Raw genomic sequence first — 25,626 nt, 5'->3', positions numbered from 1 at the left:
AATCGCAACCTATAGACATAAAATCTTCTTAAGATTCAATTTGTCCTTCAATCTTAATTTAGTTCCCGTTTTTAATGAAATCCCTCAAAATATGAATTTCAATAATTGGTAAGATTCCAGTTATAACATGCCCTTTGTCTTTAATAAGTAATCCTTTATAATATTCTTTGCACAATAACAATGTACTTTATTAATCATATTAAGATGCTTACTATTGTAAAAATAAGTGTATATAAGTTTTGAAATAACTGAATGAAATAGAAATGCTTGTGCGGTCATTTTAAAAGGGAAGGGAATCATTTCTATCATGTACAATTTTGGGCATTTCCATATCTTCAAATGAAATATCCGAAAAAATCTAAAATCACAAAAAAAAAAAAAAAAAAAAAAAAAATGAATTTTTTATAAAACAGCAACCATTTTATTTCAGTCAAACAGCAATCCATTGTCTTCGATATTTGGTTTAAATTTAATCACATCCAAAATGGGAAATTTAATGAAATAATTTTAATTTTCGGCTATTAAATTTATTATTAACCAGCCGCCTTTGACAACTTCCATTTCACCAGCATTAATGCTCGCTAAAATGTTCAAGTAATATTTTATGTAATTTGTTCTCATAATAGGTTTTTCAGGAAAATATTTTTAAGTTTCAAATTTTGATAGTCATATTACTTATACTATTATGTAAGCCTTAAGATGCTTTGTTCATTGTACTGCTCATGTCTCTCTAATTTTCTGTCAGCATCTGTAAAATTCAGTTTTAAATTAAAATGAAAATGATTAAACTACGATTAATTTTAGGACATTTTTTACTGAAACCAAGCAAGTATTTTTTTAAAAAAAATATGAGAACTGAAAACAACTGAATCGTTCGCCATTGAAATCCTTTAAGCACTACAGAATCATTTTCATATTTTATAATATCTCAAAGAATTTACTCAACAAAAATTCACGGATACGTCGTAATATTCCGTTTTTTGTTTTATTTTCAAAAGGATTTCAATTACGTCAATAAATAATGTTTTATTTTATTTTTTCGGTTTATAAATATCTATAGTCAATAATCGAGATGAACAAATTAGTAGCCAAAGGTGGCTAGTTTTAAATAAACATGACCGAATGACTTTCATTAAGTGGTAAAAAAACTTAAATAACAAAAAAAAAAAAAAAAAAAAAAAGAGTAAACTTACTGTCATGAGCAATAAGAAAAGGATTTGGTTTCACTTTTAGTCTTTTAGGAAATATTAAGGATTTGTACTTTATTTACTGTAAATTTATTTATTGTTAGTTAAATTTATAGAATGCAATATTTTTAATCAATATGACTAATTAAGGTATTATTTTTCAGAAATACGTCATTTTTATTAAACTGACTAGCAAAATTATAAAATTTGCTAAATCTATTTAGCGAGAAGGCCAGATTTTTATTTGGAAGTTCTGTCAAGTGCGCAGAGCCTCCCTGGTGCTATCGTGGCAGTTTGAACCACTAAACCCACTTTAAATAGGAGAGTATTATGTGGATTCATCATAAATAAAATGGACCTAATCTACCGTCCAAGATTGTTGGTAGAGTAAGACTGGCAGATTGTATTCCAGCAAATTATTTTAAGAAGATGGACAGATGATAAGAAAAATGACACAAGGGACATTCTATAACAAAAGGAATCTTCGCTGCGCTCTCACTGTGAATTCTGCCACGAGTTTTACACACTACTCGGTCTACGGCCGAGTAGTTTGTATTAAATAGTAGTGTACAGACATTAAAATAGATACGACCGAACCTTTTTTAATAGCTGTACATCAGGAGTGGGCAGACTTCTCCAGGGCACGAGCTACTTCTGATTTTTTTCAAGAAGTTACGGTCCACCAGTGGCTAAGGTAGGTGTGAGGAGCTAAAAATTAAAGCTCTACAATATTTATTAAAACATAATAATAAATACGTAATATGTACTTATCTACACAATTACAAACATAATAATAATAGCAAGATACAAATATAATAATAATAACTACAAATATAATAATATCAAATGATGCATTTAATATTGTTACAAATCTGTAATTTTGCTACCCGGCCCGAATAGCGTCATCGTAAGAAAGACAATTGTACGATCTGTCCTGTGCATGTTGAGTGGATGCCGCGTCAATAACCTCGGAGCTTGGCGACAAATTTGGCGAGCATTTGGCGGTTTGGCGATCAATTTGGCGAGTTTGGCGACTAAATGGATACTACTGGAAAGTTCGAGAACTTTCACGATCCATCCACTAAGACCCAAGATACAGCCAGGTACGCCCTGATTGGTCCGAAGATTCCAGCCCCGCCTCCCGGAACTATAAAAGACGGGCACTCAGAAGCTACGAGGAAGTCGTGTGTATCGGAAGAAGTTGTGTGGATCGTCAAAAGTTGTGTGTGTGTGAGAGGAGTCGTAGTCGCCGACAAATAAGAGGTCTTGGAGGATTAGACAGCAAGAAAGCTGCTAAACTTACAATTAAATGCGCTGAGTAATTACTATTTATTGGCGGTAGTTATTGAAGGAGAAAAATTTTTGTAACAATATCAAACAATTCAAATACATAAAAAAAAGCATTCTCATCTAAAGTTAGTTCTCGTAGTTATAGTTAGCAGAAAACTTAGTATGCATATTGTCCGCCAATTTTAAATATCTCGGTATATAATTACTAACTGCTAATCTTACACTGGATTCTAAGTGGTCGTCTGTGAGATGGAAACGATATGTTGCCTTAATTATATTCATCGTTGAAAATGCAGATTCACACAGGTTGGTAGAGCCAAAGAACGGTGTTAAATAATATGCAACATTTTTAAAAATTTGGATGTTTTACTTCGTCTTTTAGATTGCAAAAGTTATTCTTAGGTTCAGTTCTACGTGGTTTTTAAAATTATGCCATTTTGAAAGAAAAAAAAACTTCTTTTTCCTCAAAAAATAAAGAAAATATATAATTTATCTTTCCAATTATTTCTTCCACATCAACGTTGCCAAATGGGAATCATGAATGTAACAATTGATTCTAATCTAGTAAATTCTTGAAAACGTTCCTCGAATTTGGAGTGAAGTTTTATTGTTTCATCATACTATTTCTTTGTTTTATGTGCCTCCGTTTTTAAACAATTCGTCAGAAATATTTTTCAAATTTTTCGTCGCTGTTTCATAAATGTTTCTTTTAATCAGCACATCTGAAATCTTAGTAAAGGCGGTAGACCGGTGGACTCCAAAATGTCGTGGTGGTCCACCGATCCATCGCAATTGACTTAATGCCCAACCCTACTTTACATAATGTAGGATTAAGACAACGAAATGCTATGCTGTATGAGATATGGGGCCCTTTTTAAGTCCCTTTAAATAGTACATATAATATAAGTTTGGAATTGCTCAAGTGGACAATGTTTTTGTAATCCTTAAGCTAGGTATATTAATACCAGCTTACTAATCCGGCACTGGCAATACAGTTTATACTGTTTTATACTGTTTCTGTTTATTGCGTAAGCAGACATTTCTAATTGAATCAAGACCTATGTCAGAACAGTTCCATTAAAAGCAAAACCGTCCAGTTAATTTACCTACTAACCGTACATTATCATTTTCACTCATAGGCATCTAATAACATTTTGCTAATGGTCTCTTTTTCCTATATAAACTCTGCCATTTAAATTAAAATCAATCGATAGTGTTTATTTAGAAGTGAGGAAAGATATTGTTCGTTTTAGAATCCCACGCCTATGACTTCTGGACAATTTTATTTGCAGAGGAGCGATATGCAAAAAAGTAAAATGGTTGCTTTCCCAGAGTTTTTTGTTTAGAATGTTTTTCTTTTGGCTGTTCTTTTCCAAAGTGGATTTTAATTTTAATTTTGAAATCACGCACTTGTTTGTTTTGCTCGATAGAAAGTAAGCTTCTCTTTCACCTCTCTCTCCTGTTTTGGTCAAATCAAAACTGATTGAATCATAAGCAAAAGTCCGGAGATTTTCGTATCAGAAAGAATTGCATTCCTTGAGTTTAGATGGGGTCTTACACGAAAGTCGTGAATTAAAAGAGCCGAGAAACTTACTTGCTTCGCTTCGAACGAAGTTTGAGTATTTCCGCTTGGTTCTCATTTCCTTTCAAAAATGCTTGAATATTTATAAGCATTTGACGACCAGCTAGTTCACCGATAATAATGATTATGTTTAATTTAAATTGAATCTCTTCTGCATAGTTTAATGTTCTTAATTCGCAAAGCAAAATATTTTTTATCCATTAAAATATGATAAAGTATTAAAGTCACGATATTTTAATAGCTATACACCTGTTCTATTTATTGTGTATATGGATCTATCCAATGTAGTTATGTTCCATGTGAATATAGTGTCATTGAAGCAAAAATGTTCATGTAATATTTTGTTCTAATTGTACATTGTCTTCCTTCTACTGTACAGTGGTGGCCAAAATTGTGGACACTTTTTAAAATCGTTATGTTTTCGAACTTTTTAGGTTTATAGAAAATGTAACATTTTACAAAATGCAAACTCTTACATATCATTTTAAAGAGAATTTAATGCCAATTTCAATACAAAAGGCAAAAATCAAATATTTGTTATACAAAAAAGTAGAGAGGCAATAATCATTGAGATACATTAGATGTTGATGGCTGCAGTGAGCTATTAGTACTTAGTAGGATAGCCTTTATTTTTTATTACAACTTCACAGTGATGTTTCATTGAGCTGACGAGGGTTTTAAGCTCTTCCTTCGTTATTGCAGGATGCCAGGAAACAATTATAGCCTCAATGAATCCTTTTTTATGTGATAAACGCTTCATATGTATAAGACTTTTCAAACGGTGCCATAAGTTGTCAATAATTTTGAGGTCAGGACTGTTTCCTGGCCATGATCATCACTTCAGTGCTCTTTGTACTAAACCACACTTTCGATATTTTTGCTGTGTGGCAAGGAGCTTAATCCTGCTGAAAATTAAATGATGCATTGTTGGGAAAGAAATCACTGATGTAAGGTGTAAGTTTTGGCTCTAGAAATGTGTCAATGTATTTTCTTGCATTTAATGTATCATTGAAAACATGAAAGAAACCAATACCGTCTGCTGACATGCATGACCAAATCATAACACTAACTGAGTTCTTCATAGTTGCCTGAATGCAGTCAGGATGTAGCTCTTCGCCTATTCTATGTCTTACACATTTCGCCATCACTACCAAATAATAATATATTTGTTTCATCCACTTCGTATAACTAGTGACCGCTGATCAACTGTCCAATTAATGTGTTCTTTTGCCCTCTGTAACCTTTATATATGTGCTGTAAATTGAGATAAGGAATTTTTCATTGAATTCTACCCTATAACCCCTTAGTCCAACATTTAATAATCTTCTCCTGATTGCTCTTGAACTGACATAAATGGCAGCATCATTCAATTGACTTCTGGTGACTTATGACATTCTTCTATCCTAGAGACATAGTGTTTTTATTCTTCTGTCGTAAATAGATGTGGTGCGCCTTTTTCAGCCATTTCCTGCTTTGTTTTTTATTGAATTTGTTTCCTGATATCGCAAACAAAACTTTCGGACTCCAGATGTAGTTACTAAATCATCCACATGTCTTGCAATTTCAGCATAGGAAAACCACATTTTTATAATCCAACTAGCTGACCCGGCGAACGATGTTCTGCCATATAAATTATTTCTAGTGAATATTTTGGTTGTTAAATAAAAAATAGCGAATATATTGTAAGTGTGTGGGGATGGGATCTATGACAGAAAGAGGAATGGAGCGCTGTAGACGATGATCGCCGATAAAAACAAATAAACACCAACCATTTATTTTTTCAATACAATGCATTTCATTAACGTAACGAACATATACATTGTTTGATCTCTTAAAAGTTAAACGTAAAGTGAAAAAAGTAATGCATTTTTTATCCTAAAGTATAAAAATGAAATAAAGAAAATCAATATTCATTTCGAAGAGCAATTAAGTGTACGATATTTTTTGTCAGTCCGTCTTTAGCCAAGACAAATAAGCTCGATGGTTTGCCCACGCGAGAACATGTTCTGTATAATTGTCCGTGTGAAAAACATGGTGTGTCCAAATCTAAGCCGCAAACAGACATCGTTTGGCCTTGCGACTTATTGATTGTCATTGCGAATGCCAATCTTATAGGAAATTAAACGCGTTTGAATTCAATTGGCACGTCTGTGAGAATCATTGGATTTCGTGGTAGCAAAACATTTTCGGCTCGGAATTTGCCATTCTAAATGGTGGCTTCGATAACGTTTTTCATCAATTTTTTTAATGACCAATCGTGTGCCATTGCACAGCCGTGGTGGGTTCAAATTTTGAAGTAAAATAACCGGAGATCCAGCTTTCAGTCGTAGAAGGTGTGGTGACATGCATAGCAAATCGAGTGAGTTCAAAAATTCTGTTGGATAATTTACATCTTCGTTAGCATCGCGAACTGTATCGATGGATTTGTATACCAAGTCGTCTGGCAACGACTTCTGTATCTTGAAGTTTAAATAGTCGACGTCCACATTTTTTGCTGCTAAAATGGCTCTTTCTGCCAGCCACGCAAGATTTATGTATTGTGTGCGTGCATCGGGAAATATGCGGTCAATGAGAGCCTTTTGCAAATCAACGATAGTGCAGAAATGAGTGGGCAATTTTATACATCCAGTATTTTCATAGACAGCAACTTTTCCATCGCCGATATCTAACAATTGGTCCGAGAATGTGCCAGCAGATGGATCTTGTAGCATTTGGAAGAGCATGTTTATTTTTATTGGACTTTTTCAACATTACGCCACAGTGGCGATTATTTCAAGCAAGCTTTGATCTCATCAGTGTACGTTGTACGTGGAATGACGGGAAGTGTTTGTCTGAAATCACCTGAGAGGAGTAACAGAGTGCCGCCGAATAGTTTGTTGTTGTTTTTTATATCTTTGAGTGTTCTGTTCAACACTTCAAGAGAATGTTTGTGGGCCATAGTGCATTCATCCCAGAAGATAATTTTGCATTTTTTTAGTACCGTGGCCATGGACGATTGTTTTTTTATGTTGTACATTGCGTCTGCGTTATTTTGAATATTCAGTGGCAGCTTAATTGCTGAATGAGCTGTTCTGCCTCCATCCAATGAAATTACTGCAATGCCAGATGATGCAACGGCCAATGCGATGCCATTATTAGATCGTATTTCGGCACGAATTAGCGAAATGAGAAATGCTTTGCCAGTTCCACCTGGTGCATACAAAAAAAACCTCCATCTTGTCCAGTTAAAACTGCCAACATTATGCGATCGTAAATGATTTTTTGTTCGTGCGTCAGTAATAGGACATTGCGAGTAACAATCGCTGCCATTTCTGCAGTATCGTACTGCAGTTCATGATTCATTCGGTGTCAATTAAATCAGATGCACTTCGATTTGGCGAACTCATACCGAAATGACTGAGTGGTAAATTGGCAATGACAATGCAAAGATCCTCGATAGCAATCAATGTTTCATTGTACACAGCATAGCTGAATGTAATCGTTAGATCGTTGCACCGTGTACTAATTTGATGCAATATATCGTCAGTCATTAAATATTTGTGCTTATCTCACAATATGTCTGCTCGTACCGAGAAACATGTAGTCAACACTATAGCGAATAGTAAACAAATTTGTGTTGCTATACAGCCCAATGCTGCTTCAGCAAGCATATCGTCCCAGTGATTGCCGTCTTCGAGTAAGCCGAGTGCAAAGCATGCATCTTTATACGTTGGATACTGTTGTTCATTCACTTTGCGTATATCTAGGAATGACAGTAAGCTGGTGACATTTGGTGACCAACAACAGTCGCAGATAGAAGCACTCAATCTGCCTTGGATTGACTGTATATACTCAGCCCAAAGTGTTTGATTTGAATAGGCCGGGGCACGCATAAATTGGAGTGTCTTGCTTGCGGGGCATCCATTTTTTGTTGTTTGTTTCTATGTGAAATAGCGTGGTACTTCAGAATACAGTAGTGTCCGTGCAAAGGTACCGAAAGTATCCGCAAGATTACACAATTCGAAAAATTCGGTGAGTGTAGTTTTTGGTGGATTTATGGCACGGTCAGTTGCTTCTCGTTGGTGAAAAATACGCGCTGGCCGTTTTCAAGATGGACGGCTAAATGTATAACTGCTGGGTCCCGTTCATGAATTGGGAGACCAAAGATACGCCAGACAGCTTCATTGGAGCTGATGTACCGGCCAATTTCGTCGTTGTCATTCAATCGAAGAGCATTCATATCGGTATTTTGAATTTGAAACACAGCCATATCGCTGTCTTTATTCACACACCTGCAAATGCATTTTGTGCTCTTCACTGAACTGCAGAACTTAACATTAATATGAGCATTGAATGTTTTGCTCAACAGAGGCGAATATGGTAGCACCTAACAACTGTCAATGTCTGCGTTGTTGATATTTAGCATAAATGATTGTCCACCATTATCAGTATTTCTTCTACGATATATTGGATATCTGTTGACATTTGTGTATTTCCACCAACGACACGATCACAAATGGGATACCCTAATTACCTAGCATTATGAAATATACTTTACGACCTATTTGCGTACCTACCAAATACACATAAAAAATTTCATAAAAATCTGTCGCGCCGTTTAGGAGGAGTACGAACACAAACACTGTGACACGAAATTTTTATATATTAGATAATCTTAATTCTCTTTCTAGGTGTCCAATCTATTCTTTTATTTGATATCATTGCTTCTTGACTAATTATTAGAAACATATCCAAAAAGTTTAACAAAATTTATAACTTGCAATTTGATTACATAAAAAAACAGTCTTCCTTCTATTGAAAAAACAAACAAAAAAAACTCAATAATGATTTGTTCCAACTTTAAACATGTCATCTTTTGCTAGCAGTTATTAACACTTGATAGCTTCCCAGAATAAAAGTAGTGATTCATCAGAAAAGTTAGAAATTACAATCCACTTCATTACTGTGTTTGTTATTCTGATTAAAGTAAGAATAACTTTTTTGAATTGCAAATATTTGAATTTTGCTTTTTGTATTGAAATCAGCATTAAATTATCTTTAAAATGATATTTAAAACTTTGCATTTTGTGAATTGTAACATTTTCTATAAACATGCAAAGTTAAAAAAACAAAACGATTTTCAAAAGTGTCCACAATTTTGGCTACCACTGTAGCTCCAATTTATTATTCCTTATGTAAACTGGGCAAATGATAAACAGAATTTTTCTTCTTTAGCTTTTAAGGATAGAAGAAATTCACACTATGAAATATTGAAGAAATATTAAAGGTGTTTTGAATGTCATTGCAATAATGAAGTTTAAACACTTTCGTTCAAACAAAAATTGTTGAAACTTGAGAAAATATATATAGCTTAAAAATTCGGGAAAAAGATACACATTAACTGAGTTGGTATCCTGAAATGGACACTATGATATAAATTATGAGTAAGAATAGTTTTGGAAATTATGGTGGGAAAAGTTTCGATTACTTTTCAATTAATTACAGAGTTAATATTGAAACTTCATACAAAAATCGTTCAGAGATGTACATTCTCAATCTCATAAGTCTAGTTGTATCGAATTCGGTAAATGCAGCTGAAACAATTATTCTGCATATCGCCAACATTCCTTTAATATTAATAGTTAAAATGCCTGAAAAATCACGTTTATTAAGCTGCGTTCCAACGGCTTGTGGCTATTACGGATATGGTCGTAAATCTTTCCAACTGACCCATTGTTGGATCAACCCCGCCTGTGGACGCGATCTGAAGTTTCCTCCAAATTGTCGGTAAACTGAACAGACATCAAAGAACCCAGGAAAACCACAATAGAGGGGAAAGTGTGTCCGTTGGAGAGAGCACACGTCGTCGGAATGGGCCTTTAGACAATCTTTTAAATATACTGAATTAGATTAAGAGTAAAATTTTCTTGAAAAAAAATATTTATTATATTTATTTATTAATTATATAATAAACAAAATTATATAAGAAAAAAGTTTTAGTTATATATTAGTTATAAATTAAAGTTAATTATATATTAAAGTTAGTTATATATTATCAGTTATTGCATATTGCGGTCTTGTCTCGGAAGAAAATCTATGTAAAGAATATTTATAAAGAACATTTTTACACTATACTGAAAAAGAACAAATTTCCACTTCTCCATTTGCACAAATTGGAACAAAAAGCCAATGCAAATGGCTAGACATTTTATTCTCAGATGCGTCGGTCATTGTATCCTGCCAATGATGATCATCTGCAAGAAATCGTTTAAAACAACTCCATTTACTATTTTTCTTTATTTATTATCTCTCGCCGTGTTGTTAATTCACAACTGACATTCTCTCAAGAATTTGCCCTACTCATTGTCCTCTTTTCCATAATGTGTGAGTTATATCGAAGATATAAAATTGGCGCATATCCAAATAGTTGTAATTATAAGCTCCAATATCATATTGATTAAGGCGAAACCATGCAGTTAATGTTATATATCACATGGAAGCGCGAAAAAAGACGACTACTTTGAAAGAAAACTTGCTGCTGGTTTAGCAAATGAACAGTCAACCGCACGATTCGTGTAAAAAAAAATAATTGAAGTGATACACACGGAACATTCTCTGTCCAAGCACTAGCTAGAAACAATATACAATGATAACTTGTTCCATATCTGATAATGAAAAAAAAAAAAAAAAAATCTATGCATGTCCGATGACTAGGGCTTTCACAAGAACAGTTCTAATTGAGGCCATTTTTAATTGGAAAAAATGTCTGCATTCACCCGATCTTAAATGAACATTTAATACATCTCTGCAATTACTCACAACGACATACTTTTGTGGAAGCGGTGTTTAGTTTAATTTTAGTTATATTAATGTCCCATTTTAAAGCAAAACTAAGGCTATTATGGGATGGACCTCGTAATTCTTAACCAAGGTCAGATGACGATGACGACACCTGAGCTGGCATCCCTCTCACAAACTTCCATATCACACCAGCGGGAGGACAATGGAAGCGGTTTAGAGGAAAAAAGGTAGAAGAAATAAATAAATTGAAAAAAAAAAGCCTTTAATGCAGCTAAGAATTGAGGTTTCTATCAGAACAATTAAATTAAAAATACCATTGTCTGTTACCAGTACGGAAATTTAAGAGATTTGAAATTCGTAAAAGTGATATTTATATCCGGCATAGATATTAAGTTCTCGTAATGACAATAATATTTTAAAAAGCTTTAAAGTTTTGGGACTACTTTTATCTATTCGTTAATCGTAAAATGAAACACTTGAATTTACAATTCCTCGTGTATACATATCACATTTTTGAAAAAAATAAGTGATCCAATTATAAATAAATTTTTCTTTTACTAAATAATTAATAATAAACGTGAAGAAAATAAAATATATAATTCTATTTATGCAATAAAGGGGAAAAAATAAAAATGTTTGCAGTTGATATGTCCAGCACTACTAGGGATAAAACCTATCTTCAAGTACTCAAGGCATTGTAAAGTTCAAGACTCACTTTTTCAATGCAACGTTTCTTTTTTAATTTTTGTTCTCTCTCACGTGACACTGATCTGTCGCCAATAGCTAAAACCTTCTCTTCTTATTTTAAATCACCTGATTCGAATAAAGCACAAAATGGGATTATATTTTTCTTTCCCCATAATAATTATGACAAAAACAGCATGTCCAACATTTTCGTTATTTACTCTTATAACCATCCCTATCTTATTTTGAGGTTTATATACCTACATACAAAACAACACACAGTATTCATTTTTCCTCCTACTAGGTAATCCTTCTTCAAAAGGGACGGGATTCAGTAACCTTGAATGACCTTATGTCATTATTAGGATCTTTTAAAAATTTGGGAAAAATTGAATGAAATTTTGAACAGAATGCAAACAATGCTACTTTCATTGTAGTGTATGCATATTAAGAAGCATGCTACAACTAAAGGTTAAAAATGAAAGCAAAAGTATTGCTTTATTGACTGAAGAAAGCAATACTTTTATCACAATTTGAACAATGGGGAAAACATTCCTGTGAAGACATGATGAAAAAGAATAACTGAATTCAATTTATTAATAACAGAAAGGACTATTAAAACTACAATTGCATTTAATTTTGTAAATCTCCCTTGAAAGAAAAAATTGTTATAAAAAGTAATTGTTTGCTCTTTAACTCAATGCATAAATTATTTTCATGCTATAATGTTTCAAAAATTAATTAAAAATGCAGAAATACAGTTTATTTTTTCTTTTTATTTAATTGATATCTTGAAGTAATTTTGGAGGCTGACAATATGGAAACTGACATAGATAGGAAAGCCAGAATGGCATGCCCTTTGGAGGAGTTCTTGTGTGTGGAAGGGGGGAGACAAGGACAAATATTTTTGCTTTACATATATGGAGACAAATTAAAAAGGGTTAAAACACCAGACAGCAAAAAATTTCCATAGGTGATGCCCAGATAAACAATAGTTAATAGGAAACAGCTTTTTCGTCCATAATATTCTGCAGTAAAATGCAAATGTTTACAATATTTTAATATCTAACATATTATATAGAGAAAGTTTTAATGCCAATAAAAGGCCTCCCCGCCCCCCAACAATTAACTTGACAACATGCATTTACATACCCTACAATAGAAATCAACTGCAACAAACCTTAAGAAATTCATCAACACAATATGCCACATTTAATTTATTAGAACGTACAATAAAGGTAAAATTTACATTGCTACATTTCTTCTCATTTTGTTATTTATAAACCTATAAATCTTTCGCAATCTTAAAGCGATTTAAATGTATATTCCACAAGATATATTTTCAATATATTTGTGAAAGTATTATAATAGAATTAATATGTAAAAATACAGTAACAGTGAAAAGAAAAAGCAAAAATTTCATATTATACATCTGGCATCACAGGAAGTAAAATGAATTCATGATAACAGAATAATGGAAACTGGCATATCACAATAATTTGCACATCACAATGAGAAACACAATATAATTCATGAATAAAATATTCCATTTTTAATAGAAAAAACTTTTATACATGATTTATATATTTTTTTAAATCTTAAACTATACATTTCACAAAACCATATTTAGTTTACTTCTTGTCAGTTTGTTATACTAAATATCTGTTGAAACACAATTGCAAAAAAGAAAAAAAAAAGTTTTATATAGGTAACATTAAGTATTACAGTTCAGATTTTGTGTTAGCAGATTTCACTTAAAACCTGATGAATAAGAAAATTTTTACTATGAATGTTACATTCGAACAATTTAACTTTCATATGCATCTGCAAATGTTTATGTAAACTGGTATGTTAAAAAAAATGATGAATTCTAAATATCATATGAATAGGGCTTTCTTTTGTATATGCCAGTATTTGTAAATAATTCTGCAAAGTAGTAAATACTTTATTGCAAATGAATAAATCTACTCTTTCTCTTTCATATCAGCAAATAAATTCTTCTTTAAATAGGAGTTTTCAAAAAGATTATTCAAGGATTCATTACAAGAGTATGTCTTTTTAAATTCTAGCAGTCAAAAAAGGCTTTATTACATAATTGACATGCAAACAGTCTTTCTTACATATGTGTCCGTAAATGTTCTTTTAAATTTGAAAAGTAAACAAACCCTTCATGACACACGTCACATGTGTGCGGTTTATCTTTCATATGACGCTTAAAATGTCTTTTTAAAGTACAACGGTCAACAAAGGCTCTATCACACAAATGACATGCATGTGGTCTCTCTTTCGTATGCGTCAGCATATGTCTGTTTAAACTGTAATTAGTAGCAAATTCTTTACAACACAGATCACATGCATATGGTTTGTCATGTGTTCGTAAATGTCTCTTTAATAAATAATTCATAGAAAATACTTTATTACAAATAATGCAAGTAAATGTTTTCCCTTTCGTATGTGTTCCTAAATGTTTCTTTAGCAAATAACTCGTAGAAAGTACTTTATTACAAATAATGCAAGTAAATGTTTTCTCTCTTGTATGCCCTCTTACATGAGACTTTAACTCTGAGCTAGTATAAAATGTTTTACAACAAATGTCACATGCAAAAGGTTTCTCGTTCTTATGTCTCCGAATATGTACATGGAAAGCTGAGTTATGAGAAAATGCTTTATAGCATATATCACATTCGTACGGTTTCTCTTTCGTATGAGCTCGTAAATGTGTCTTTAAATCCACGTTCCTATAAAATGACTTTGCACAAAAATTGCATACATGTTTTTTTTCTCCTTCCTTATGAATCCGTGAATGTGCACTTAAGGTAGACCTTCTAGTAAATGTTTTATGGCACACTTCACATGCAAAAGGTCTCTCATTAGTATGCAGATAAATATGACTTCTTAGGTGCAACCTTGTAGCAAATGCCCTCTTGCACATTTCACATGTAAACGTTTTCTTTTTTTCTTGAGTCTCAATATGTTCAATTACTGGAGACTGCTGAGAAGGTGTTTTACAGCAAATCTCGCACCGATATGATTTTTTCTTTGTGTCATTTTCTAAAGGCGACATTAAATTTGACAAATGAGAACAAGTTTCCCCGCAAATTTTAGACGCATTAGGCTTCTCTTTTGTATGCAAGTTTACCTTTATAATTTCTAGCTGAGAAACCATTCGGCCACAATTAACATAAAAACATGGCTTTTGCATCATGTAAGCAATAAGAAAATGCTGTTTCAAAACTATTTCCTTTGAAAAAACTTGCTCATAAGACAAAAACAGAAAACTTCTCTTCAATTTTAATTTTTTAAAAAAATGTCAACGGTTTAAGTTAATACATGCATAATAATAATAAAATGCTATATAAATATAGGTTAATTTTATATTTAATTCAAAAGACGAGTTTCCAAATTTGTTTGCAGTAAATATATTTTACTATTTGAATTGGAAGCACAAAATTTCTATTTTATGTATGAAAATTAAAATATTCACAAAAATGTATAAACAAAAAAAACAAAAAAAGGTAGGGATACTGAGGATACTGAATAAATCCAAAATTTCAAGCATATGTAAGGAATTGTTCTTTTCTCTTTCCAGATTCTAGATTCCTAATCACTTTCTTGTTGCTGTCCCTCTCTTTTGGAAAGATGTGATGACTCTGCAGCCACTCTTCTTATCAGGGCACAGATATTACAATCACAGCATTGACCTAGTTTCTTCACACAGCAACTTTGAAATCTGAATTAAAAAGAAAAAAAAAATGCATCTTCACACTTAGAGCTACTAAATACTGTCAAACAATACCCCAATCGATCTGTAGAGTTTATCCCAACAGATCTGTAGAGTTAAAAAAAAAAAAAATTAATAGTCAGAGGATGATTAGAGCACATATAAAAGGCTCCATAATAAATAAATGAACAAAAAGAAATGAAATAAAAACTCCCTAATTTCTTAATTAGTCAACAATCAGAATATTTGATCCACAGGATTTTTTAACATATATTACAAAATTATTTAATTTATTATAGTTTTGATAATAGTTTTAAGCTTTTCAACTTGTCCATTTTCATTTCAAAATAAATACAAGTAATAATTAAGATTTGCTTAAAAATAATATTTATAAAAATATTTCACATAAAAACTAGAAAACATTAAAACTGGCATATACAAACTAAAACATATTAATCCAATTCAATTCAAAATACTTGAAATATACCAACAGTACGAATTAATCCTTTAAAAGCCTTTGTCTTTTTATTACTGACATAATAAAATATTTTTATGCATTTAACTAAAAAATAATAAGATAATATGAAATCAATTAATTGAAAATATGTGAATGAAATTCATTTTACGTATAAAATAAAAACCATTTGATCCATTAATTATCTTTTTAAATTGGAAATAAATATTAGATAAAAATAGTTCTTAACATTTGTGATATGAAATTGAAACATAAAAATTTTTGTTTTATGGAAATATTTAATGAGAATTTTCACCAATTTACTTTTCAGCAGCATTTATTATGAAATAACAATCTTTAACTAATAAAAGTATTACTGAATAAGAATTTATAACATTATTTAATTTATATTATAGGGTAAAAAATATTTATTACAACCTTTTTAAGAACTATGATATTATTAAGAGGAAGTAACTCTAATCAAATATAATAAAATAGCTTATCAAAAGTATTTAAAAACTGATTAATCTTGTGGCAAGTATATTTCTTAAGCCCTAAAGTATATAAAATATAGAAATTAAAAAAAATCTTGTTGAATTTTAAATTTTATTGGCCAAATTTAATACATTTACTGTTATCTATGTACGCATTTTAAACCAAAACTTATTAGAATATCCTTATTATAATTATTAAAACTCTATTATTAAAAAAACATTAGAATTATTAGAACATTATTATTTTAAAAAACATAACTTTTTATTTGTATATAAATATTAAAAAAGATTAACTATAGGAATGAGTTTTAGAATATGACTTTATGTTCGTTTCAAATTTATTCACCTATCATTTCCTACTTATATTATTGGATTTGAACTTCTACATTTGAATAATAATTTGTTGCTTATGAATGAATATTTACAAAACACTAGATAAAATATATTCATAATAGAGTTATTATATTTCGCAGTTTGATTTATTTTATATTCATATTTTTAATAAACTATTAACTGTGTCATACGAATATTTAACTTCAAAGGAAATATAACAATGAAAAGATAGTGCATTTAATTTAAAGGCATGTACAAAATGTATTTGATTATTTCTTTACATAAAATGAAATAGCAACATTAAAACTTAATAAATATTGTTATCAAACATGCAACATTATAATTTAATAAGAACAACATGTTAACAAAGTATAGGTTTCAAAACAATTTTAAGTATCACATTTACATCATTTACAAAAAAATATCAAAAGCTCAAATTTGATTTACTAAATTTCCAAATAAATAAAATAGAATTTAATTTAATTAGAGGTTTATATTTTTTGCATAATGATGCTTTTCTTGACAAATTTAAGCAACACTTATTTGTCACAATAAAAAAAAAAAAAACTTATTTTTACTGCACAGGAAGGAAGGAATGAGGTTTGTTTTCCGGCGTATGCTCCTGAACGGATTCTTAGCTTGTGCCGGGTTCACAAAAATCAAAACTCGAATATCACAAAAACTTACTGCACACACAAAATATTACATCAAAACATAAACATTGAAAACAGAAGTGGTTATAAAAAAAGAAGTTGCCAGATACAAGAAAGATACAGCAAAATTTAAAAATAATCTCGTAACCAGTCATTTTCTAGATCCTCCCCCTAGAGATGCATAATCTACGTAGAGATACATAATCCACGATTTCTTGAATAACAAATAATTTTGCTATTGTTATTTTTAAATATTTGTTCCAAATATGTGTTATTTCAATCATATTATTAATTACAAATTATTACTTAATATTAAATATAAAATTTATTAATTATAATTAATATTTAATTTACTAATTTAAGTAACGTGTGATTGAATTAATTTATCGATTTCAGCTTACTTCTTAAATTTGATTTTTTTTCAAAACTATTTATTTAATTTCTTTATTGGAGTAAACCATTTTCTGAAAAATTTGAATTAAATAATCCATTAAAAAGTGTCATTTCTTTAAATTATTTACTTTAGTTCTATATTCAACAAATAGATGACGCCAGCAGTAAACGGAATATATGCAAAGTAAAGTCACCAGCAAGGCATCATCAAATGCGAATATAGAAAAGTCAAGGTTACTTTCATGAAGTGGAGCGGAAAACAGTGAAGTCACCGCTCCGATAAATTTCAGTAATACGCAATTCAACACTACAATAGTTCCAATAACCGGTCCGTTCACTTTTCAATTCATTCACAGATTTCTCCTTTTCTGTTTTGTTCGAGAGCTTCCATTGGACAGATCGTATCGATTGTTACTTTCCTCTGAAGTTACCGCTCCGGTAAATTTCAGTGATATCGTATCGATTGTTACTTTCTATCGTGATCCAAAACCCGTAATCGAAATATCACCAGTAAGATCATATCAAGGATTTGAATCACACCTCTCTTTGAAAATTATTGATCACTGGTATTTGTGACTTTTTGATATTGGTTACGTAATAACCGCTCGTAAAATATACGTCATTCCTACTGTCTGTCCACGACAAGAACACTGCTAGACAATCGGCTATGTTTACGGCGGGCGTTATAGAAACAAGTTTCGTTAGGGACGATCCATTTTGAATGGGTAGAATCGGACAGAAGTCTGGGGGTATTCTTTTTCTTGGCGTCAATGAGAAGCGATAAAAGAAAACCTTTTGCTCATTCGTCTTCTCGCTTTAGACGCAGTTGCACGTATCTTTATATACGCTTAGCTTACTTCTTTTATATTTTATTAATCTTTTCTTTGGTTAATATTAACTGCATTTCATTATTTACTATTTTTTTTTTGTCTCTTAAATTTTTACATCCTTTAAAAAAAATTTATTCAACTATATAATGGTATGAAGAAAATATTATATTATAGATAGCGCATTACTTTTTTTTCAATAAAATAAAGAAAAATGGTCATTTATTCAGGCTTGTTTTCTCGCCTCCTGTTGTGTCAATAGCTTTCCTTCTTAACTATGATTCCAAGAATCTAAAAATTCATGCACGTTAATGGGAGTTAGAAGGATTAAAGTATTTAACGAGATTCCTTTCTACTCAGGTGCACTGATTGTGATAATAAAACGGTAAGAGATAAGTATTCTCAAACGGCGTTGATGGGCTTTGAATAGAAATGGGAAGAACATTGGGAGTGAAGAATTTTCAACCCCGAAATGATAAAATGCATGCAGGAATTTGGATCCTTTATTGCTTCGAGCTCATGACTACTGATATACATTGGAAAGAAAAGCTCATTTATCACTCTATTATTTGAATTGACAGTTCGTGAGAAAAAAATTTTTCTTTCAAATAATTGTATTTCTTTTTCAAGCCGGGGGAAATGAATAAATGGTAATCTGGAATACAAAAACAAACTTTTACCGCGTTTTTCGTAGAATAATGTAAAGCGATGTTGGGCTTATTTAGTTGTGTTCCTTTAAATCCGGGACATCTGGCACGTGCATGAATGAACACTTGAATTATCCTCAAATTCAGAATACTTTTACATATAAACTTTGCGAAATTAATTATGCTGTAAAAAGCTTGTGCATATTGAAAATAAGTTACAATCTAAGTTTGATTTTTAAAAATCTGAAAATTGATAGTATGGTAACCGTTAATTTTGTGTTGCGGGAAATAGTATATACATCAGAAAAAGAAATAAATATAAATTTGGAAAGACTTCGGGCATATTTAACAATGAACATTTTACTTTAGAACAGAATAAAAACAACCTTTTATAAAGATTATGAAATAATTACGATTAATTACGTTATAGTTTTTATGTTAAATTAGACAGATTACCTCGCGTTTGCTGCGGAGAATTTGGTATTACTAACTTATATAAATTTAAAACAAAAGAAATGAAGACGATTAATGTTTTGTCATGCATGATTTTACTTCTTAATTATTTTTTTTCTTCTTGTGCAATCGTTAGACATACCAATAATTATTCAGTTTTTCTGTTTGATTTGTTCTGTTCTTTGTATACATATGACAGGAATATCAGATATTTTCAATATTCCGAGTATGCAAATGATTTTCAGTTTAGTGAATTATTTTTTAAATTTGTTTTCAAGAATTAAAAGCAATAATACCAAATATCGCTAATTTGGCGCTAAACGTGCCAACGTAAGAAACTTGAATTAATTTCTACCTCTGCGAAATGAACTTTTCCTATAGTAACCTGTTTCTATAACGCCCGCCGTAAACATAGACGATTGTCTAGCAGTGTTCTTGTCCTGGATAGACAGTACTCCCACCTTGAGTTGGGAGTAGGGATGACGAATATTTTAAGAGCGGTTATTACGTAACCAATATGAAAAAGTCACAAATATCAGTGCTCAATATTTTTCAAAATGGGTTTGATTCAAATCCTTGACATGATCTTACTGGTGATATTTCGATTACAGGTCTTACTCCAATTAATAAATTAAATTAATAGTTTTGAAAAAAATTGAAATGAAAAAGTAAGCTGTAATAGATAAATTAATTTAATCACACGTTACTTAAAATAGTAAATTAAGTATTAATTACAATTAATAAATTTTATATTTAATAATAATTTTTAATTAATAATATGATTGAAATAACAGATATTTGGAAGGAATATTTAAAAATAACAATAGCAAAATCATTTGTTACTCAAAAAATGTTGCTATTGGTATTAATAACTATTTGTTCCAAATATCTGTTATTTCAATCATATTTTTAATTAAAAATTATCACTTAGTATTAAATATAAAATTTATTAATTGTAATTAATACTTAATTTACCAATTTAAGAAATGGTAAATTTTACCATTTTACTTAATTTACCAATTAATGAAAAATTTGAATTAAATATATATATATTAAATATAGATTTGAATTAAATATATTTCTTTAAAATGTTCACTTTATTTCTATATTCTAGCAATAGATGACGCCAGAAGTAAACAGAATATATGCAAAGTCATGTCACAGGCAATTAAAAATGATTTGTATGGAATAGTATTTAATCAAATGCGAATATCGGAAAGTCAAGGTCACTCTCATGAAGTGGAGCGGCGACTTCACACTTTCCAGTAAAGTCACCGCTCCAATAAATTTGATAAATTTCAGTGATATGCAATTCAGTGACACGACAATTCCAATAATAACCGGTCCGTTGACTTTTCAACCCATTCACAGATTTCTCCTTTTCTGTTTTGTTCGAGAGCTTCCATTGGACAGATCGTATCGATTGTAACTTTCTATCGTGATCCAAAACTTGTAATCGAAATATCACCAGTGAGATCGTATCAAGGATTGCAATCACATCCCTCTTTGAAAAGTATTGATCACTGGTATCAGTGACTTTATGATATTAGTTACGTAATAACTGCTTGTAAAATATTCGTCATCCCTAGTATGAAAGTCACAAATCGAGTCCTTTTAGTATATGGACGATTCTTCCAGACTGAGTTTTAACAGTTTCTGAAATGCGACTTCAGGATCTAGTACTCGCGTCTGCGACACCTCATGAGTAGCTATCTCTTGTTGCACTTCAGGAGTAACTTGCTCTTGTTGCATTTCAAGAGTAACTTGCTTTTGTTGGATTTCAGGAGTAACTTGCTTTTGTTGCATTTCAAGAGTAACTTGCTTTTGTTGCACTTCAGGAGCAACTTGCTCTTGTTGCGCTTAAGCTCTGACATTCTTAGCCACATCATAAGTTATCTCCAATGAAAACACTCGTTGAATCGGTCTTAGTATTTCTCCACAGGCTGTTTTAAATCTCACGAGTCTGGTAATTCCCTCTTTTTCTGGAATGATTTCTGTCACACCTCCCAGCGGCCAGTTGATATGCTTCTGATTATCGTTTCCTACAAGAACAACATCACCAACAGAAATAGTCGACCTATGTTGCCGTTTTGGCCCTTTAATCAACGAACCTAAATACTACGACCTGAATCTTTTCCTAAGGTCCTTTTGGAAAGCAAGGCGATATTTTATCCTTTTATTTAGGCTTTTGTGATCTGCTGCATCACAGTCGAACACTTTAACTTCTCTAATGTCTTGTAGGAATAATGATGGTGACAGTGGAACAAAATCTGGATCTCTTTCTGAAATATAGGTGAGAGGTCTTGAGTTGATTATCGATCCACAGTCGGAGAGAGCCGTGATCATCTCCTCATATGATAAAAAGTCATGACCTAACACCCTCTTTAGCACATTTTTCATAACTTGAATCAACCTTTCCCACCAACCTCCCCACTAGGACGCAGGTTAAGTTTCCACTCAATGCGATTTACAGATCCGTTCTCTACGATCGTGGTTCCAGTCTAAAGAACTAAGCAAATTATCAGCACCAACAAAGTTTGTTCCATTTTCACAGTAGATAACTTAGCACCTACCTCTTCTTGTCGCAAATCTGCGCAGGGCCAACACAAATGTGTCAGTGGAACTGTCCGATAAGAGCTCAAGATGTACAGCTCTGTAACCGCGCATGTGAAAAGACAAAACCAAGTATTTTTCTCATCTTTCAAGTACAATGGGCCAGCTAAGTCCACTCCTACAATTTCTAATACAGCAGTGTCTCTGATTCGATCTTTGATAATTCGGGCTGGCTCTGCATCTAAATTTTTTCCAGAATGCCTCTTGCAGACAACACAATTTGAGATGATCTATCACACAGTTTTTCGGCCATTTAATATTCAAAAATGTTCTCTTAGCAGATTAAGTAGCATTTTAGTCCCCACATGGCCGTGTCTTTTGTGAAAAGAAACTATTAAAAGTTTCACAACATGATGTTGAGAAGGAAGAACTGCAGGTATTCGAAAATAATGACTGTCTTCGCAATACTCAATTTTTGTTCTCAATCTGATGATGCCATCCTCATCTTTGTAAACTCTTAAAGTTTTCAATTTCTCGTTAAAGAATACTTCACTTTGAATGATCTTTATTACTATTTTCGCCGCTTCTTCAAAGTCTTCTGCATGCAGAATATCACATTTTCTCAGCTCTTTTGGTTTTTCACAATTTCTAAAATATCTCATTATCCAGCCGATTATACGTACAATTTTCTCATATTGCGAAAAGAAACTATAGTATCAATCAGATTCTTCCAAATTCACATTTTCGATGGCGTGAGCACTCAAACAGGCAGTCGGGGTAGACACAAGAGTTTTCTTTCGTTCCTTCAGCACTTCATCCTCATTGACTACTACATCTGTGAAAGGCCACTGATCAGCAGGTAAAGGTAGCTAGTATGGCCCTCCCACCATTTGGACTGCACTAGTTCCTTTACAGAACAACCCCTACTTGGAAGATCGGCAGGGTTAAACGAACCAGGCACATGTCTCCAATTTTTTTTGGAAGTCAACGTTCTGATTTCAACAACACGGTTTTGTACGAAGGCACTCCAAACATCTTCTCTTTTTATCCAAGTTATCACTTTCGTTGAGTCAGACCACAAATAGATTTCTTCATGCGGGATCTCTCTTGTGATAGATGAGGCAAGGCGTGCAGTAATTGTAGCCGCCAACAACTCTAGTCTTGCAATAGTGGTCTTTTTTCCCCGTTGGGGAAATTCTGGCTTTAGTACTTAACAACTGAACTTTGATATACTTACTCGTCTCAACTCCAAGAACAGCTACTGCTGCATAAACATACATGCTCGCATCACTGAAAAAATGCAAGAAACATTTCTCATCCGCATCACCAGTTTTTAAGTATCGAGGAATTTGCACATTTTTTAAGATGAAATATGTTTCTCGTCCACTTCAGAAACTCTTCTCTAGTATCAGAGTTCACTTCTTCCTCCCAATTCAATTTTCGCTCCCAAGTTTTCTGTAGCAGCAGGTTTGCAAACTATGCAACAGGATAAGTTGCACCAATAGGATCGAAGATACGATGAGCTGCGGAAAGAATAATTTTCTTCGTCACACTCTCCACACAAAGTTCCTTCAGGCTGTTCATATTGATACCCAAAGTATCGAGACCTTTCCCCACAGTAATCCTAAAACAATCGTCACAGGAGTGCTTCTATCTGTAAAATCTGTGCTTTCCCAGTCTCTTAGTTCAAAACTTCTCTCAGCCATGACATTGGTCGCAACCTCAATGAAGAATTCAAGCTCTTTCTCATTTGGCACACTTGTCACACAATTATCCACATAAACTCTTCATTTATAATGTTACCATCCTCTCTGGATATTTTTTTATCTTGATGATCTAAAACATCTTGCAAGTGGTTCAGAATAACAATCTCAAGCAAAAAAGGACTGCATGACACACCAAAAACTACACGACAATGTCTAAAGTACTTCTATTTACCATCTTCTCCGATCCACATAAAACGCAAAAAATCTTTATCAGAAGATCAAAGACAAACTTGCGAATATCAGCAATAACTCCAATTTTTTCCAACCCAAGGTAAACTCACAACATACCTATCGTTCTCTATTTTAACTATGTCTAAGAAATACTGCCTCGCTGCTTCTTGTAATTCAACCGCCGTCTTTTTTCCAGATGGGTCTGTGATACCAAAAGACTCAACAGTCCACAAATCTGTTATGCAAGCATTTGTCGTGAGCATTGAAGTGATTAATAAGCTTGTATTCTCACTATTGGCATGTCCAATAACCATCCAACCTAGCTTTGTTTCAATTGCAGTGATTCCATTTTTTAGTTGGAGATGGTTTCCGGTAATCAGCTTTCCTGCAACATCATCTCCTATGAGAATTTCCATTGGACCTTCCAAATCTTCTGCCAAATGAATGTTGTAGTCTCTAAGTTCTTTAAAATGTGACCCTTGTTTTCTAGATAATACTGAGTCACAAATCACTTCCTGTCCGAGTACTTCAAAATGACAGTTATACTCCTCTGAAACGCTTGACAAATATATCATGTACACATCATACTGGCAGGTTGAGGTATTGGAACCACCGAACAGTGAGTGTTGTAAATACTCTTTCCTTTTGGCCTTGTAATTCATTTCTTCAACTGTTTCTTTCAGAATATACGACCACTGAGATCCAGAATCAATGATGGCCCGTGCTTTATGTTTAGTAGTTTCTCCTCTCACAAGAATGGATAAAGCTTGTAGGAAAACATTGGAAGATTTAGACCAGTTGGCCAGAGTTTCGTCATGTTGTATCACTGTTTCTTGAACTTTAACATCTGTATGGACAAAGGAAGAATTGGGTTCTGGTGACAATGTTCTACACAAAAATAAATGTTGTTTCTTCCCACATAATTGGCACTTGAATTTGCACTTGAACAACAACGGGCCTTCTCTACAGCACTTTGTTTTTCATGGAAAGTCACTTTAGTAACTTTTTTACAGTTCCATGTATTATGTTTTTCAGTACAAAAAATGCAGAGCTTCTTCTTATTGAGATTAGATGACAAAAGATCAGTTGCTGATGATACTCTGGTTTGAAACTTCTTCTAGTTAGACTCTCGACGGTTGTTGGAAATGTTTGACTTTTTAAATTGATCAAAACTTTGGGAAGCTAACAAAATTCTTTCTTCTCCCTCCATCCTGGAGAAAATCAAAAAGCCGATCTAGATCATTACTTGGCATTTTCTAACTTGAAGAGGTAACTTCTTCCTCGGTTCTTAAATTATATGTCACCTCCTCACTCACTCGTCTATGTGTAGTTTGGAATCGCTCCCATGCCTTTAAAGTCTCGTCAGGGAGATAAGATCCAACTAAAGGGAACAACAGTGCTGCATATTTATCCTTGATCACTCCCAAAGTCTCTAAAGCTCTTCGTTTTGTTCTTAACTGATCATACAGTTTACGTATGGAATTTTTTGAAACTTTTTTTAAATAGTATAATAGATAACAGATCTCTCACGTAAACCCCGACGAGCAACTCTTCTCTGCCATAGCGTAGCTTTAACTGGTTAACCGTTTTTTCACAATTTTCATCGCCAGGGGGGGGGGACTTTTAATAAACTCGTCA

The 25,626-nt window shown here is 32.3% G+C and overlaps 1 protein-coding gene across 3 annotated transcripts; it reads right to left on the bottom strand.

Moving 5' to 3' along the window:
- Window positions 1-12,338: 12,338 nt before the first annotated feature.
- Window positions 12,339-17,277, bottom strand: LOC129989185 (gastrula zinc finger protein xLCGF3.1-like). 3 transcript variants are annotated; one of them, XM_056097559.1, is made up of 2 exons: window positions 17,104-17,277; window positions 12,339-15,253 (listed from the first exon to the last, which is right to left on the bottom strand). In XM_056097559.1, exon 2 carries the CDS (start codon window positions 14,726-14,728, stop codon window positions 13,640-13,642), a length of 1,089 nt encoding a protein of 362 aa, XP_055953534.1. In that variant the 5' UTR covers window positions 14,729-15,253; window positions 17,104-17,277; the 3' UTR covers window positions 12,339-13,639. The 3 variants fall into 3 exon arrangements, with proteins under 3 accessions (XP_055953534.1, XP_055953535.1, XP_055953536.1); XM_056097560.1 differs by having other exon boundaries at window positions 17,109-17,277; XM_056097561.1 differs by having other exon boundaries at window positions 17,213-17,274.
- Window positions 17,278-25,626: the final 8,349 nt, after the last annotated feature.

Source organism: Argiope bruennichi, chromosome 10 (genome assembly GCF_947563725.1).
Source record: "Argiope bruennichi chromosome 10, qqArgBrue1.1, whole genome shotgun sequence".
Taxonomy (NCBI): Eukaryota; Metazoa; Arthropoda; class Arachnida; order Araneae; family Araneidae; genus Argiope; species Argiope bruennichi.
The sequence above is the reverse complement of the archived record's forward strand: the minus strand, read 5'-3'. Positions and strand labels throughout refer to the sequence as shown.

Coding starts and splice junctions, on each gene's coding strand:
- LOC129989185 (XM_056097559.1), bottom strand. CDS start 14,728: ATGATGCAAAAGCCATGTTTTTATGTTAATTGTGGCCGAATGGTTTCT.